The sequence below is a fragment of the Scyliorhinus canicula genome, chromosome 1, assembly GCF_902713615.1.
Source record: "Scyliorhinus canicula chromosome 1, sScyCan1.1, whole genome shotgun sequence".
Classification (NCBI taxonomy): Eukaryota; Metazoa; Chordata; class Chondrichthyes; order Carcharhiniformes; family Scyliorhinidae; genus Scyliorhinus; species Scyliorhinus canicula.
Window position 1 is genome coordinate 259,322,289 of NC_052146.1, and position 18,314 is coordinate 259,340,602.

At 41.5% G+C, this 18,314-nt stretch overlaps 1 protein-coding gene across 1 annotated transcript in view; it reads right to left on the minus strand.

The window, feature by feature from the left end:
• The window catches only part of eprs1 (glutamyl-prolyl-tRNA synthetase 1), a 130,761-nt gene that overhangs the window by 49,271 nt on the left and 63,176 nt on the right, over positions 1–18,314 (minus strand). Inside the window, 13 exon segments of the mRNA XM_038811972.1 lie at positions 1,454–1,568; positions 1,810–1,922; positions 2,735–2,942; positions 3,959–4,095; positions 5,384–5,494; positions 7,064–7,123; positions 7,550–7,634; positions 7,791–8,024; positions 9,112–9,283; positions 10,404–10,596; positions 11,553–11,679; positions 14,584–14,678; positions 16,563–16,702. Coding sequence (XP_038667900.1) covers positions 1,454–1,568; positions 1,810–1,922; positions 2,735–2,942; positions 3,959–4,095; positions 5,384–5,494; positions 7,064–7,123; positions 7,550–7,634; positions 7,791–8,024; positions 9,112–9,283; positions 10,404–10,596; positions 11,553–11,679; positions 14,584–14,678; positions 16,563–16,702 — 1,790 coding nt within the window.

Below are 18,314 nucleotides of genomic sequence, written 5' to 3' on the forward strand. Positions count from 1 at the left end.
TCCACAGGGAACTGGTGTAGCGGTCCGCAATAGGATATAGGGCGTCCGTCACTGCACAGATGCACCAACGCCTGCAAGATGTCGGACAGATCCCCACTAGGCACCTGGAATGACCCTGTGGCATAAAGGTTTAGGGTCACCGTAGCCTTGACGGTCACGGGGAGAGGGTGTCCTCCCCCAGTGCCACAAGGTACCAGGTGTGCCATCAGGTGGCAGATATGGGCGATGGTTTCCTGGCTCATCCGGAGTCCCCTCCTGCATGCCCGGGCCATGAGGACCCGGTACACAAGGGCGTCTCCGTCACCGTGGCACCACCACCTCCTCCTCCTCCTGGCATGCGGGCAGCCCTCCAGCCTGGGCGGCTGCCACCTGCCTCCCTGCAGCATGCTCCTCTGCGGCAGCCTCCGCCGCCTCCCTGGCACGCTCCATCTCCCCAAGGGCAACATGGAGCAGTGCGGCTCCCGCCACAGCGGCCAACATCGCTGGGTGATGACCAAACATAATGGCCTACAGAGGGTGGGGGAGAGGGGGATAGACAACATGTCATCATTGACGCCGGGAAATAGTTGGTTTGATTTACACCAACATGACCACGGGATTTCGGCCCATCCGGCCCAGAGAATTGGGGTGACCCCAGGGCCCATTACATCGTGCCGGTCCTTGACATTCTCTGAGGCGCGCGCCGTGATTCACATCAACGGGATTTTTGGGGAGCCGGAGAATATCGTGGGGCGGCCGGGCAGGATTTACGCCCCCCCTCCCCCCCGGACGATTCTCCGACCCACCGGGGGATCGGAGAATCCCGCCCATGGTATCTTTTTACTTTACGATGCCCTACCCATGAGACGGCAGTCTAACAAATGAAAATGGAATACAATACTCTAATGCAGTGCATCTCAAACTATCTGATGCGGCGTACCGGCAGTTTTTTTTTCAATGTGCCAGGGACCGGTAAGCGAAACAAGCCAATCCAGGATTACTGTCTCTTTCTTTTCTGGAAACACTCCAAGTACCGGCAGACGATGGCTCGAGTACCGGCACCGGTACTCGTACCACACTTTGAGAAGCACTGCTCTAATGGACCCAGAACTGAGATTCAACATAGCAGTTTTTCATGCTATGGTGTTTCCATGGATTGATAATAGCCATCGTATTTAATTTTGGCTTTGGAGAAGTCTTAAAAACAAGACCAACACCACAGAAATGAAAGTTGAAGATCTCAATTTATGGAATCAGTTCCATCACCCTCTCCCATCCTACCCCGCAAATATGTAAAACTCACAAAGGTTGTTAAATCTCTCAGATATTTTTCAAAAGACAAGCATTTTGTCAAAGCTATTTTTGTCCTTTACTCAATCAGATACTGAAGAACACATAGAAGGAGTGATTTACCCATCTTAGAAATTAGCTCAAGTTTGCAAATGCTCAGTTACATTTGAAATGCCATTCTTACCACTTTAGCTGCATCATTTTTACTCTTCTCTTTGGAACCAGAGGTTGGCATTTCCTTGGTGTGACCATCAGGGATGTAGATCAGAACACAAGGAGACTCTTTGCAACTGAATGGACTAAAGCAAGACCAAGAGATATGAGGCTGGCATCATATACATTCTAAAAATAGGTTCAGCTTAAAAAAAATGATGATATATAGCTTCTTGAAAAAAGGAAATTACATATTGCAACATTTGTACTTCAACTGCTCCAAATCAAGGCAGCACTTTATACAATAGTCTAAACATTTCTCAACTGCAATACAGTAGATTACTATTTCTCTTCTTCTACAAAAGGCGATTGATCAGAATTGCTCACCTAATTGGTTCATATGGCTGGTCACAGATAAAGAAACCTCTTCTTTGTAGTTGGATGATGTCTCCTTTTTTCAGGTCTTTCAGACAGGGGTCACCAAGCATTAGTTCTTCATGCTGAAAAACAAAGTATATTCTTCCCAATTAAATCCTTCAAACCATTTCCAATGTTAAATTACAACAAAAACCAAGATTTCAAGCCACTCAAAAAAAAAACAATAACCACATCATTCGTGAACAAAAAACTGGATCGCCTATTTTTGGTTTTACTCGAGTCGATAAGTGATTGTATTTGCATGTGTACATTATTCAAGTTCAAAGTTACAGAATCCACTATATTGGGTCCTTGGTGCAGTAACCCATTCTTGTGGACAAACGTTATTCCTCCAAGAACTTTGTGCAATGGGAACAGTCATTGAAATTGCAAACACTTTGAATTTTTATCCAGCGATAAATGAAGTACATACGATTCAAAATTCAAGGAACTGAGTACCACAAGAATATTAATACACTGTCACCACAGGTAGAATTTGAAAAGGAATTGCCATCTTGAACTGCATTAATGCTCAACAAATTGAATATACTGCACAGTTTCATCACAATTGTTCAACCACACTGAAGAATAAGGGAAAACATGTTTGAGTTACTAATGTAGCCAGTAGACAAATAAATCCCAATGAGATCCTTTGGTTCTGGAAAGAGTTTGTTAATCAGCAATTCAATTTATTTTCACGATTTTAAACGCAATGAAATGTTTACAAACACTCATTAAAAAGCTCCTATTGAGATTTTTGAATATTGTTATAATTGTCATGTAATTCATAGCATTGAAGTTTTAATAATAACATTTCAATTTAAAATATTTTTTATTAACATTATGCCATGCAACTAGAAGTTAAGCATAACTAGCTGTTCACTACAAATAATACCTTGCTGTTTCGATTTACATGCTCCTTGAAATCTTCATCCTTGCCGATGACAGGTTTACTGATTAGATGTTCATAGTAGACACATACTGTGGGAACCAATGGAGCTTGTAGACTCTCAGTTAACCATGTGATCTTTGTTGTCTTCTTATAATCCTTGTTATCCAGATTTAATTTTCCTTCAAGTGATGTAATCTTTCCTGTGGAATTTCTACAAATAAAAATTTGTATAATTAATCAGTCACATCATTCGATGTCTTATAAAGACTAACAGGAAGTCAGGTTCTATGGGATAAGGCAGGAAACTTCATTACAATAGTTTTACAACACCAGGTTAAAGTCCAACATGTTTGTTTCAAACACTAGCTTTCAGAGCACTGTTCTCTCCTCTGATCTGAGGAAGGAGCAGTGCTCCGAAAGCTAGGGCGCGATTCTCCCAACGGGAGACTGAGTGCCGACGCCGGAGTGTTTCACTCCGGCGTCGGAGGCCACTCCGCGCCGCGCCCCCCCCCCCCCCCGGGGGGCTAGGAGCGGCGGTGCGTGAATCCCGAAAGCCCGGCCTTGACGCTTGCGTTAAAGCGGCGCGCCGGGAATGACGCGGCCGGCGCCGCCGAAGTGATGTCAGCCGCGCATGCGCAGGTTGCCGTCTTCCCCTCCGCTGCCCCCGCAAGACATGGCGGCTTGAACCTGCGTGGCGGCGGAGGGAAAAAGAGTGCGTCGTTTACAGACGCCGGCCCGACGATCGGTGGGCACCGATCGTGGGCCAGACATCTGCTGAGCACGCCCGTGGTGCTCGATCCTCCCTCCGCCCCCACACTCAACTGTCGCGCGCTGTTCACGCCAGCAGCGACCAGGTGTGGTTGGCGCCGGCGTGAACCGGTCGGGTTCGGCAGGCCGCTCGGCTCATCCGGGCTGGAGAATTGCCGGTCGCCGTGAGAAACGGCGAGCGCCGATTCTCCGAGCAGCGTGTCGAAAAACGCGACACGCCATTTTGGGGGGGGGGGGGGGGGGGGGGGGGAAGAGAATCGCGGGGGGTGCCAGGGCCTCGTGCCGTGATTCGCCCGGCCCTCCCGCGATTCTCCCAGCCGGCGTGGGGAGCTGAGAATCGCGCCCCTAGTGTTTGAAAGAAATATGTTGGATGTTAACCTGGTGTTGTAAGGCTTCTTACTGTGCTCACCCCAGTCCAACGCCAGCATCTCCACATCATGGCTATAATAGTTTTCTCACCTGTTAATTTTAGTGATGTTAATGTTACCCCAATTGATGAAAGTAACCATTTCTTCCTCTGTGAAAGTTTCTGCATCTGCTCCCTCAATTAGTACTTTAGGTCCGTACCATATAGGCTTTAGCCCTACATCTGGATTCTGGCACCAAAAAAGGGATGGATTAAAAGGAAAGAAGACACATTAAAACTCAGACCTGGGAGACTAAACAAAGGAGATGCTATACTATATTTGCATTCATATCATAGTTTGTTACTTCTTTCCATCTATGAAACCCTGTATACTTCTTCTGTGTGGATTTTATGGATCAAACCAATTTAAAACTGCACACCTCCTTTCCCAAGTTTAAGAGGCAAATCGAAATAACAATGCAAACAGACATATGTTTTAGACCAATTGTAAGTCTTGGATTTGTTCAACATATTTCCAGGGTATACAACATTCTTATTTCACACTTTTATAGCTGTATTTTAAAACAACCTAATAGAGATCCATCTCTGAAACCCAATTTAAAATTTAAAACATACAATTGGAACAACAGTGTCTATGAAGTCTATAGCTTCTGTTGAAAAAGATCAAGTTAAAATCATCTCAGTACAGTTCTTGGTAACTTTGGCCACAACAAATGTATGCATTAATGGACTATTTTACTCAATGGCCACAATTGGCTGTTGTTTAAAAAAAAAACCAGAAAAACATAATTAAGAGTGGGTTCCCAAAGTTGAAGTGACTTGTCCCTTAGCACAAACATCTTTTTTTTTAATATATAAACTCACTGTCTTCAGCCATCTGTGCATAACCAATTGACCAAGTGTCAGGGAGACAGCTGAAAGAATTGTATGATTGCACTGATCAGTCTAGAAAGGATGGAATATTCTTGCACTATTTGCTACAACATTATGAAATTAGGATTCCATAAATTGTCATACCAAATTTTCATGGTTCTCAACAGCCCTGATATCATTTAACATTTATGAAATGTTAATGTCATTTAAAACTTGATGAAGGATGCAGCTTCATTCAAAAGAAGACAGTTAATCTCAAATAGATTTATTTAATCATGTTATCCTGACAATGGCAACAGCTCCATAGAATACCGGCTGATAAAATTGTGCACAGAAACTTTTTGTTCTCTACTTGTTCTCTACCTGTTCTCTACTTACTTCCCATACTAAATGTTTAAACAATCTGAAAAATACATATCAACTAAGAATGAGAACTTAAAATACATTTAAAAGTGCCAGTTATGTCTAACGTCATCACGAACAATTGCAAGCTACTCTTTTTTAAAAATACAACTAAATATCTTCCAATCCTACAGTAATGGAGGTGGGAGAATTATACACAAACCAGACTTTTATCCCGGAAATGCGTTTTCTTCAGCTTCTTTCTCAATACCTTCAATTAAGTGCATTGTGTATTACATTACCTTGGGATGCTTGGCCACATGTTTCATCTCTTCCTTGGCCCCTGGCACATTTATGGGCACTACATCATTCTGCAACAATGCTGTATACCGAGGTGCCACCGGATCAATAACCTGAAGTAAATAAGCATGGTCATTTTATTTGTAGAACATAAAGTCTTGGTCCACTTTTATCCACATGCAATATCCAAGATAAGAGCATATTGAATTGTTTAGTTTGCTGCAAATAACAATTATGCATCGTTAAATAGAAAACATTTGAAAAGTGAGATATATTATCTGAACAAAGGTCAGTTGATGCATTTAAAATAGTATTATTTTCCAGAAAACTATATACAGCGATTAAATGGGTTTTAACAGACTTATTCAATTTTAAAGGCCAATTAAAATTTTGCATTATATTGATTATTTGCAGCTAACTGCAACAATGTAAACAATCCTTTGCGTGAGGCAAACATTTATAAAAGGAAAGATTGACGAGAGGGAAAAAAGTAATGTGGCAAAAGGCACAAAGTGTGGCACTGAGGTGCAAGCAAATGGGAAAGTTTGCAAGAAATTAGCTCAAGATGTCAAATTCAAATGGTTTAGATTAAGACTATAGCCAAGCAGACAAAGTCCTAGAATGGTATTTCTGCATTCAATTAACTAAGCCATACATTTTCACTTGCTATCCGTGCTGCCAATTTCATTGAATTAGTTTAAGGATTGTAAACTCCACTGTGCTCCTTTTCTGGTTAGAAAATTACACGTCTAAGTTATTTAATACGGTACATTACACATAATTTGGAGTTGTTTTGTTGTATAAAATTATAGTGGATCCGTATTGGTACAGAATGTTTATAGTGTGGCATATTAAACTTAATCAGAACACAAAGCACAATGGTAGACTAGTATCTAAATGTTTTTTTAAACATACTATTAACTGATTTTTGAGACCTAAAGCTATTAAAATATGAAAGTTCAAATTTACAGGAGCACAGGAAATTTGCCCCTCAGCAAACAATACATTTTCACTCAGTTGCCATGGAATAAAAACAAATTAAATACTGTTTCGACTACTGCGACAAGACTGAAAGAAAGCTTTTAAAAACTGCTTTAAAAAGATTGCTCCAAATAGAGAGCAATGATTACTTCCACATAAAGCTAATCATCTATGCACGTATTCTAAACGCGTGTTGCTGTCAAAATGTGCAGAAATCCATACCAGCTGAACCACACAATCACAAACGTAGTTTAAAAGGTGGCGGGTTTTGCACACACCTTGAAGCATTATTGCCATGCTATTCAAGCTGTGAGGTACTCTAATCAAAGCAGAAAACTGTTAAGTAATACCTTGTTACAGTTAGCTTGCAGCTTGAAAGAAGCAGAAAATGTAATGCATAATTTGTGTTTAATTCATTAAATTTGCACAATTTTGGGGTTACAGAATATTTTTCAAGATTTTATTTTCATACTATTATTCCAACCTCAAAAGTCAACATTTTACATCCAGTTTTGGATTTATCATACAGTGTAAAGCACCAGAAAAAAATATATTTGTCACCATGTAACCAGTCACAAGAACATTCCATTTTCCTCGGTGAGCTTTAATTTATATATACTCAAACTTCAAAAGTACAAACACAGCAATGTTACTCAACAGATAAGAACATAATGCAGTAATGCTGATTTGTTCATATTTACCTTTTTGTTAAAAGCCCAGAGTTTGTCCCACTCCATGTTCACAACAGATCTTGAGCCACCCTGCATCACAAAATGTATACAAAATACACTTTTACAAATATATTTTGCAAAACAAATGGTTGATTTATATTTCAGTAAACGATTTAAAAGAAAATTACAAGTTTCAGAGATCAATGGTTGAGTGGGGTGGGGAGTAGAGGAGGATCAATGATCAGTGGGTTTCCTCCGGTTGCTCTAGATTCCTCCCATAGTCCAAAGATGGGTAGGTTAGATGTATAGGCCATGCTAAATTGTTCCTCAAGTTTCCAATGATGTGCAGGTTAGGTGGGAGTGGGCCTAGATAGGGTATTCTTTCAGAGAGTCAGTGCAGACTCAATGGGCATTGTAGGAATTCTATGGAATTTCTATGGAAACTGACACCAATACAAATGACACGATACTATGGATCTGTGGTGAAAAGCATCATCTAGCTCATGTTTAACTCACTTGAGCAGCAATAAATTGTTTTAATCCCTCAACAGTCATCCCTCTTCGCAGGACTCCACGCACTGTTGGAAAGCGAGGATCATCCCTACACAAAATTGTGGACAAAGAAATTAGTAGAACAAAAGTGACGTGGAAAACGACAATATGCCACTCCGTAATAGAATCAAACTTTTTTTTTTAAAAACCATTACATTAGCCAATTCAATTAATAGTCAAGTTTACAGTATTAGTGAAAAAGTACCATCCATCCACAAGTCCTTCATTGACAAACCACGTAAGCTTCCTCTTTGATAGTACAGTGTTATTTAGATTAAGGCGACTGTACTCCCAAACATATGGTTTTCGAATCTCCAGACTGTCAATGATCCAGTAATATTGCTCATCTCGGTCATGGTACTCTGTTGTCCTCAATGCATGTGTGACACCTTCAATGCTGTCCACTATAGGACATGCAAAGTCATACGTTGGGTAAACTCTGCAGAAAGAGGAAATAAATGGAAATCCATCGCATTATTTTACTATATTGTCCAAATTTAATTTGAGTCACCACCTAGCTACTCAGACAGTATTCCAATCAAATTCTCTTTCTAGTATCTTAGCAACATTTTTGGGGATGTACGAGATAGTACGGTGAAACCAAAGCTGCAGTCCTTCAGTTACGACCAGTGCAAAGACAAAATAAATTGTAAGATATCAACCTTTTCCTCAGTTCTGAATCACTAGAGTTTCTCTCATAACCCAATCAAAATAATTGCGCCCAACTTTCCACTCTACCTAGTGAACTCAATTCAGAATAAAGAACATAGAAAAAGGGTCACCATAATAATTCAAGTTGTGCCAATTAATTAGCTCATGTAAGTATCATAGTAAATAACTGGCCTGTCCGCGTACACAAAGAAATACTTATAAATTATATATAAAACTTTGCTTTTGTGGAGTAAATGCATTTTCATACAACATTCAATCCAACTATAAAACAAATATTCCTTAATTTCACACAGACCAGCACGTCATCAGGGAGATGCCTCAGTTTACGCGAGAAGTTCCCAAGATTGTTCAATGGGAACTGATGCATCTCAGGCAGCAACTTCCGAATTTTCATACCAGACTATGCTTGCCTGAAGTTACCGTTCAATGCCAAATATTTCCTTTGTCTCTACTTGTATAGATAATTAAATATCAACTTTCCAAGTACCTGATAGCGACCTATTGGACACCGAAGGTACAACTTGACCAGATAGACTACATTGTTAACAATTTCACACTTCAATATAAAAATCTTAAAATGCAGTTTGCAGCATTGCTATGATTGTAGGCTGCTGAGGAGATGGAATGCGGGGGCGGGGTGCATAAAGTAGAGAGCAGAGGACATAATGGTCCCTTTGTAGATCTACATCAGTGCTGGGCTGGACACACCTGCATACGCCTCCTGACACTAAGGCAGTGTTGAGGTCTCATTATGGGAGCCTAGTGCGTATGTTTTTTTTAAAGACTTAAAATGCCAAACAAATTATACATTGCAGTGTTACTTGCAGAACACAAGTATGACTAATATACTTCACTTGTATTTGAGCCCCGTGCGAGGATGTGGCGTGTTCTTGCATCTGTAGATAGTGGGGTCCCTCAGGCAACCATTATTGGAGGCCATGTCAATCTTTGCTCGTAAACAGCAGGTTTGCCCATACTCTGACCCAGTCTTCATTGCTTCCCACATTTGCATGTTCTGCTGTACAGCTGCAGGAAATAAATTGCACGCAGTGCCAAATATTAGAAATTTAAATCTATGAAATTTAATATAAAAGAACCAACAACTAAATAAATAAAATAGGAATTATTCTTCTATTATTGTCATTCCTTGAAGCATCTGAAATCTGTAAGCTTCTTCATTTAAATACAATCTGGGTATGCTTGCACACTACAAGGTATAATAGAAAGTTGATTCTGGCAGGGTTTCCGGTATTCCTCCATTCTGGCATGTCACTACTACCATTCCGCAAATCCACTTAGCTTCTCTCAAGGAAAACATTTGCTTAATGAAAATCTCCTTCTGTTATTTTGGTGCCATTTTTAAAATTGACAACAATTCGTAGAAAAACTATTAAGCAAAAACAGCAATTAGTCTGTGGTATTCCACAGAATCCCTACAATGCAGAAGGAGGCCATTCAGCTCGTCAAGTCTTCACCGACCCTCTGAAAGAACACTACCTAGGCTCACTCTCTCACCCTATCCCCATAACCCCACACATTGATTATATCCAATCCACCAAATTTGCACATATTGATTATATCCAATCCACCTAACCTGCATATCTTGGGATACTAAGGGGCAACTTAGCATGGTCAATCCACCTAACTTGCACATCTTTGGACTGTGGGAGGAAACTCATGTAGACACGCGCCAAGCGTGCAAACTCCATACAAACAATCACTCAATGCTGGAATCAAACCAGGGTCCCTGGTGTGTGTGAGGCAGCAGTGTTAACCACTGTGCCAGGCAGATCACAAAATCCCCAGTTTTGATGCTGCCCTGTGCATAATTAGACAACCGCAGCACAATTGGTTTCATAGACACAAGGTTTGGCAGGACAAGTCAAAATTCCTATTCACGAATGCTGTTCAGCAACCTTTGTCAGAAACGGTGGAAGGAAGTCATGCGATGACAGAATTGGGCTCCGTGATGTTTTCTGTGGTCAAGAAGCTTAAGAACGCAGAACAACTAGTCTCACAAAGTGTAGGAACCATACCACGAATGAATCACTTTAGTTTGGAGGGGTGGGAAGAGAATTGTGACAAATGAATAAAGATTTGATAGCTGATAATCAAAACCACCAAGCAGAATTTTAATGGTACTCACAATTCTCCCTGTATTTAGACTCAATTCTTTGTTCCCGATCTTGTTTCATTCGATCTGGAGGTGTATCATCTGCGTAAGCTTTTCCATCCCTAATCATTTTGTCAGCAAATTGCATGATGATATTAAAATGATCAGAGGTGTAGGTGAATTGGTCAGGTTTTATCTGTAGCATTGAAACATCTTCCAATATAACCTACAAAAAGCAGTGCATGTTAACAATTCAACCCCTTGTCAAAATGCAATTTACAAGTTTCAACTCAATTCTCAAGTACAGGTGGTGAAAAACCCCATTTCATTTCTCTTGCAATTTATGATTTGAAAGGATTATACAGTTTACTGTTCAGTAAAGTTTCAGAGAAGGTTGCGAGGCTTTCAAGTGCCTCAGTTATATGATGGAGGTTAAAGGTAAAAAAAAAGTGTAATATTGGAGGTTTTCAGCAAAGACATAATGCAACATTTCAGAAATTCAAAATCCAGCATAGACTGCTATTTTATGCTCTTAACCTAGGGTGATCACACAATAAATAAAGAACATGGAATTTAGCAACTCTGAGTGGCAAACTTCAATGCACTTTTTTTTAAATAAATTTAGATTACCCAATTATTTTTTCCAATTAAGGGGCAATTTAGCGTGGCCAATCCACCTACTCTGCACATTTTTTGGGTTGTGGGGGCGAAACCCACGCAGACACGGGGAGAATGTGCAAACTCCACACGGACAGTGACCCAGAGCCGGGATCGAACCTGAGACCTCAGCGCCGTGAGGCGGTTGTGCTAACCACTAGGCCACCGTGCTGCCCCAACTTCAATGCACTTTGACCGATTATTCATTCTGGACTTTTTCTGTGTTGTATTATTTTCCAGATGTAATTTGGAATGGGGGAGGGGGGTAAGATTTTAGCTCAATTAGCAATATGGCATCTGTAGTCCTGGCAAATAATCTAAACTATCTCGGAGGCTTGGCATTGTGCATCATCTCTAGAACCCATTAAATCCGGAAAAATTGATTTTAAACTAAGTAATTCAAAATTATCTGACTATTAAATGAACAATTTTTACAATCAACTGCCGATTTGATGTTCAAAATGAATGATCACCACAGTTATATCTAGGCACAGATGTGTTTATTAAATGTATTTCAATAACAACCTTCTCAAAGTCTTCCTTTTCCTTTTCAGGATTGGTGTCATCAAACCTCATGATGAGTCTCCCCTTAAAGGTCACTTGATAATGTTGATTCAGGAGTGCAGCTTTGGCATGTCCAATGTGTAAATAACTGCAAGGAGATTATTTAAAAAACAAATAAATAATTGTACTTTAAAACTGTCTGGCATACTTTAAACAAAATCAGATTATACTACACCACAAAATTTAGTATTTTTAAAAATATCTTTTTAACTTGTATTTATGTGGCAAAATAGAAAAAAAGTAATCTAATCAGCCAGAAATGAAAGCTATTGCAAAGGTAGAATTGTTTTTGTATAATGTGGGAAAATGAGAGAATGTGGGAAAGCCTAACCTGGCACTTCACCCTCAAGGTCTCCTGCAACAGCACCACGTCAGCTCTCAAACTCTTTAAATGTGAGAAAACTCGCGCCCACTTCATTGGACCCCAACCCCACCACATGGACAGTGACCCAGAGCCGGGATCGAACCTGGGACATCGGTGCCATGAGGCAGCAGTGCTATTCACTGCGCCACTGTGCTGCCCTTGCCTTCGCCCTGTTAACAGCCACCCGCCATCTTGCCAGTCCAGTGTGATGCCCTGTATATACGAATATCACTGCCTTCCCACCTCACCTCTCGATTCTGCTTGGCCCATCTCAGCAACTTTTCCTTCATCTGTTAGCTGTGGAAACAGACTCACAGCTCTTGGTGGCTCATTCACCTTTGGCTTCAGCCAGAGACCGACAAGCCAAATCCAGCTCAAAGAGGGAAGTGTTCCCCTCCTCCCCCAACAACTTGACGAACATTTCCAAAATGTACTCCATCAGCCTCCTGCCCTCCAGCCCCTCAGGCAGACCCCCGATCCACAGATTCCACCATCGTGACCTGTCTCCAGGTCCTCCACTTTAGCCCTCGGTGCTTTATTACTCTTCTTCACCTTCCGCAGCTCCTCTCCCATCGAGACAAGCTGGTCACTGTACCACAACAATGCCTTCTCCACCCCCTTCAAAACCCCTCCTTGCTCCTGCACCGTCGTCTTTCCAAGGGCTTCCTAATAGGGGCCAATGTATCGTCCACCAACTGTTTGAGCGTCCCAATCATTTCTTTTCCATGCCGCTCATAATGCTTGGCAAACTGCTGCTCAATCTCCACCGCCGCCACCTCGGCCAGCGTGTCCACGGTAACGGATGCAGTCCCACCCATCGAGCTTACTCCCGCCATCTTTCCTCCCATAGAACTCCGCACTGAACTCTTGAGCTCTCAGGCGGACTAGCGCTTGTTCCATTTCGTCCCATATTCTTCCATTGGGTTTTCAACATCCTCTAATTATTCTTCTAAAGACCAATCATATAAAATTTCCCCCTAAATCTGGGTATAAAGATCAAAAAAGAAACAATAACGCAAGCAGAAGCCATCCAACATACGAACTCCACCTACATGTCGCCATCAGAAGTAGGGTGATCATTGCTCGGCACAACATCGAGGGCCGAAGGGCCTGTTCTGTGCTGTACTGTTCTATGATCTATGATCTAAGTCATGCTGGCTGTTCTTGATTAATCCCTGCCTCTCTAAATGCAGATTAATTCTGTTCCTTAGAATTGCTTCCAATAGTTTCCCCACCACTGAGGTTAGACTGACTGGCCTGTACTTTCCTGGTTTATCCCTTCCTGCCTTCTTGAATAAAGGTACCACATTGACTATCCTCCAGTCCTCCGGCACCACCCCTGTGGCCAGAGAGGAACTGAAAGAGTCTTTGAATATTTTTACGGTAGAGGTGGACAGATTCTTGGTCAGCAAGGGCATGATAAGTTATTGGGCGTAAGCAGGATGTGGATTTTAGGTTAGTATCAGGTCTGCCATGTGAAAGTAGGAGGGGACCCAGGGCAGATCCTTGGAATAGCAGGAGTGGGAAAAGGCATTTTAGCCATTTCTGGCTGCAGTTAGACAGATGGGAATAGAACCAGTGAGAGCAATTCCACCCAGCTGAATTGGTGGATGATGGTCTGGTCAAACATGTCAAAAGCTGAAAATGGGTCATGACGGATGAGGGCGGCTATCTTTCCATCATCGCAGGAAGTAATTTGTGACTGGTCATTTAGATACAATTGCCAGGGTGTAAATACAATTGGAGGGATTCAAATATGGAGTTCAAGAAAAGAAACGCATGGTTTTGAGGTGAGAAGAAGTTCAAAGACTTTGAAATGGGGAGGGAGGTTGTAGATAGGCCAGCAGTTTGCAAGTACAGTGGGATAAAGGATCCCTGGATTCCACCCCCGACCCTGCAAAAAAAAAAAAAAGGAGCAGGGAGATAATGGCAGATTTTAAGAGAGAACCATGAACAACATGTAGGTGAGGAGATGATATTGGGCGGTCAGCAGTTTGGTAGGAATAGGGCCGAGGGAGCAAGTGGTGGATATTATGGACAAGATGAGCTTGGAGAATGTAACATTGGAGATAAGAGAGAAATGATAGAAAGATGTGCGTCAGGGGTAGGGTAAACATTTTGCAAACGCCTTCCGAACCCAGAAGGACATACCCTTCCAGCCTTCCCAACCAGAAATCTGGGTATTAAACAGCTTTTACCTCAATTCAAAATATAAAGTACCTTCCCGGTGATATAGGACCATATCATACTTCCATTTCAGGGCGGTAATTCCAGGGCAGTAATTCTAATTCTAAAGTATTTCTTCCTCTTTGTAATCACTATAAGATAGTTATTCCTCTCCCATGACAATACTTCACTTGTTCAGCAATGCCAACGTTTTAATATTTTGATTTCTCTCACCATGCACAGTACCTTAAAATCTCACTTCCCCATGACTACTTTGTGTTCATCAGTCCAAGGTTTTGATACATTTTTGCATACACATCTTCCAGGTGATTTGCAACTCACAAGAATTACAAGCTAGAGGCAGCTGGCTCAACACCAGTTGGTTTTAAACTGCTTTTAACTTTGTTTCTAGTTAAGGGCTTTCCTTAAAAAAAAATAGAAAATTTTAATCCATGAACCCACCCACTGGCTTCAGGTGGAAATCTTACTACCACTTTCCCAATTTCAGCACCAGGCAGTTCAACAAATTTTCCACGATCCTCTTTCTTCTCATTCATCTGCAAGAATAATGAAGTACAAAGCAAAGATAAACATTTGCTTGAAGAACATTAACTAATACCTCTGTTTATATAAAAATAAAGTTTACTTACCCATTTAAATCTTTACTAAAACAAAAATAATTTAAGCTACAGAGCAACGCATTCTAGCTCATATGTTTTTTTTAAACTGAGCTGTAAAGTACTGATCCCACAAAATGTATGGCTGACAAAATGGCACATTCATTCAGACTTCTCCAAATTGATTTGGCCAATGCTCACCTGCCCTCACTATCAATTTACTGATGCAAAAACACATTAAAACAAGTCTCAAATTGCCAAGTGACTTCTTTTGTAATTTATTATTTTTCTTTTTTCACTGACATATCCCATTGCCACATGCCTTTCTGATTAAGACAACAAATTAAAGAACAGATGGCTGTTTTGAACCTAGCCACATGGGTGTCATGGGATAAAACCCCAGTACAACTGGCCCATTAAATTATCTCTTCCAAGCTCTAGAGAAATTCCTTCTCATAGGACCACTGTTAATATTGGAAACACACCATAGGCCGAGTAGTGTGCATGTATGTGTGTGTCCGGGGGGGGGGGGGCGGCTACAAGCGACCCTTCCTGCAGCCGTAAAGCACTACGAGAGGACTGACGAGGGCTGAGTGGGACTTCCACCACACATTGGGATGGAAATCCAGCCCTTTTAAGCTGCCGGCCAATCTGGAGTTCCATCGGTTCTGGCAGCACTGGGAAGACACCAGTGGTGGGATTGACAAGGCCCATGGATCCCCCGAGCATGGAAAGTCTGGGGTCTTGGGCTTGGAGGGTTTGGGTAGGTTAGGGAGGGTGGGGGAGGGGAAATGAGTTAAGGGAAGGATTAGGTAGTTAGAAAGGGGGGCTTTCCCTTGATCACCAAAGGACAGCTCACAAAATATGGCATAGGCAGCATATTATCAGGATCAATTTATAACAAGCCTCATAAACCCAATTAATTAAATACAGCAGGATAGCTGCTGATTTGGCACCTGCCCACCCCCATATTATGGGGCAGAACTCAGGGGTGGGCAGGAGGGTGGCCACTATATTTTACATGTCATCCTGTAGGAAGAATGCCAGTTAGGGGCATGTAAAATTCAGCCCCATGTGATAAATCACAGGTTTAAACAGGACAATGCATTTGAGCTCTGCATCCTGTCCCACCATGCCTTTCCCAGGTTCATAAATCACTTTTCTGTAATCCTAAACTGCTGCATTAATACTGCATGTCTTCAGAGCAAAATGCAAGGCTAGACAGATACAACTTTAATATTAATGAAATGTGACAGCCAATTAAAATGGGAAGTTCAGCAAAACAAGAAATTCTGGTAAAGAGGAATACTTAAAATACTACGAAGAGGACTGGATACAATGAGATTATTATAATGGAGACATTTTAATTCTGGTAAGATTACAGCGAACAATTTCCAATTGGCCTTTACGGTCAGACAATTAAGTTATACCACTAAAGGGCAGCACGGTAGCATTGTGGATAGCACAATCGCTTCACAGCTCCAGGGTCCCAGGTTCGATTCCAGCTTGGGTCACTGTCTGTGCAGAGTCTGCACATCCTCCCCGTGTGTGCGTGGGTTTCCTCCGGGTGCTCCGGTTTCCTCCCACAGTCCAAAGATGTGCAGGTTAGGTGGATTGGCCATGATAAATTGCCCTTAGTGTCCAAAGTTTACCTTAGTGTTGGGTGGGGTTACTGGGTTATGGGGATAGGGTGGAGTTGTTGACCTTGGGTAGGGTGCTCTTTCCAAGAGCCGGTGCAGACTCGATGGGCTGAATGGCCTCCTTCTGCACTGTAAATTCTATATTCAACTAGCTACCCAAGGTTTTGGAGAACTGCACACTTACCACTATATTCTGTGGAGTTACGATTGTCCATTTTTTACACACAGACTGAAATGCATCCTGTGAGCCAAGGAAATTATACCAGCGTTGAACATGAGTTGGTATCCTGTTCTGACTTAGCTGCTTCTCCCAAAGGCGACCCCCTGTTGACAAAAACATAGTTACGATAAACCTACTGTATCTATCATTTAGACAGTGACCAATTAAGTCAATTTTACATTTTTGTCGCTTGTTCAGTATTTGCTTCCCCTTTCCCCCCCTTTTTAATAGGTTATTTTCTTCTCTCATCACAATTAATTTACCAATATGCAAGAACTCTTCTCACCAATCAAATTGTCAAAAGCATGTTAGCACAACACAAATATTCTTTGGGATACGGCACCCATTAAGGTTTTTTTTTAAAATTAATTTCATTAAATAAGCAAAAAATAAAACTCAATGACAATGTAGTTGGAAAAAAACTTTACCAACTGAAGGATTTTTTTTGAACGTCTCCAAAACTCTCCCCATTCGAAAAAAACACACCCTGCTAGACTTTAACCCCCTTAACTGAACATCCATCTTCCATTCAGTTAATTCCCACATTCGGAAGATTCACAGTGCGGATCCCTACTTCGTTCCATACCCTGGTCTAATATGCAACCACCCAAGGTTATAATTCACAATAAGCCACCACATGCTCGAATTCCAAATTATGTGGATTAAAAAAAAGACTTCTTTCTTCATGTAAAAGCACTAGCACCACCTCCACTTAGGATGTTCAACAAGTTGCCCTCAAATACCATAGATGTCAGTGTACAAGCCAACCTGATGTACAAGATGCCTCATTTTTCTCAGCCTCAAGAATCATGATTTGCACATACTTGCCACATAAGTCAATGCCCCCCACCCATCCACTTTTTCCATGCCCCCTTTTCCTTGCATTAGCAGTCACCCTCAATTTTTCCATCCCACAAATGGTTATTTACTGGTATCTCTAACTGGACATAAAGGATCAAGCTGTGTTGCAAAGATGTGTGGGCGTTTAAGATATGCTGTCACACAGCAGACGCAGCGTAGAGAAGAGAAATAATATCAACTAGGATCGTAACAGTGTGAAAATATAAACATTGTAGTAAGGAACACCGTAATGGAAAGTCTATTTAGTTTGGGAAAGAAATTATGCAGTAATTGATGAGATGCTGGCCAACAGAGCTGTTGGTTACCTACCAACTGAAACTCGTTGGGACTTGCCCCAGCAGTTGGACCCTAGAGTTGAATACGGAAAGAGCGTTTTGAAGCACTCTCCAAATCATCGTTTTTAGTTAGAATAAATTGTAGTCAATTCGTGAAGTTATTACACAAGGTAAAAGGTTGCCAAACAAAAGGAATTGGACATTTGGAAGGAATTTGGTGCATACACAGTGATAAGGCTGGCTGTATTCCATTTGGTATTTCACAGATGGATGTGCACAGAAAAGGTAATTCCAAATGAAATGAAAAATGAAATGAAAAGAAAATCGCTTATTGTCACGAGTAGGCTTCAATGAAGTTACTGTGAAAAGCCCCTAGTCACCACATTCTGGCGCCTGTTCGGGGAGGCTGGTACGGGAATTGAACCGTGCTGCTGGCCTGCCTTGGTCTGCTTTAAAAGCCAGCGATTTAGCCCAGTGTGCTAAACCAGCTCCTTAATCTTTATTGTCACAAGTAAACTTACATTAACACTGCAATGAAGTTACTGTGAAAAGCCCCTAGTCGCCACATTCCGGCACCTGT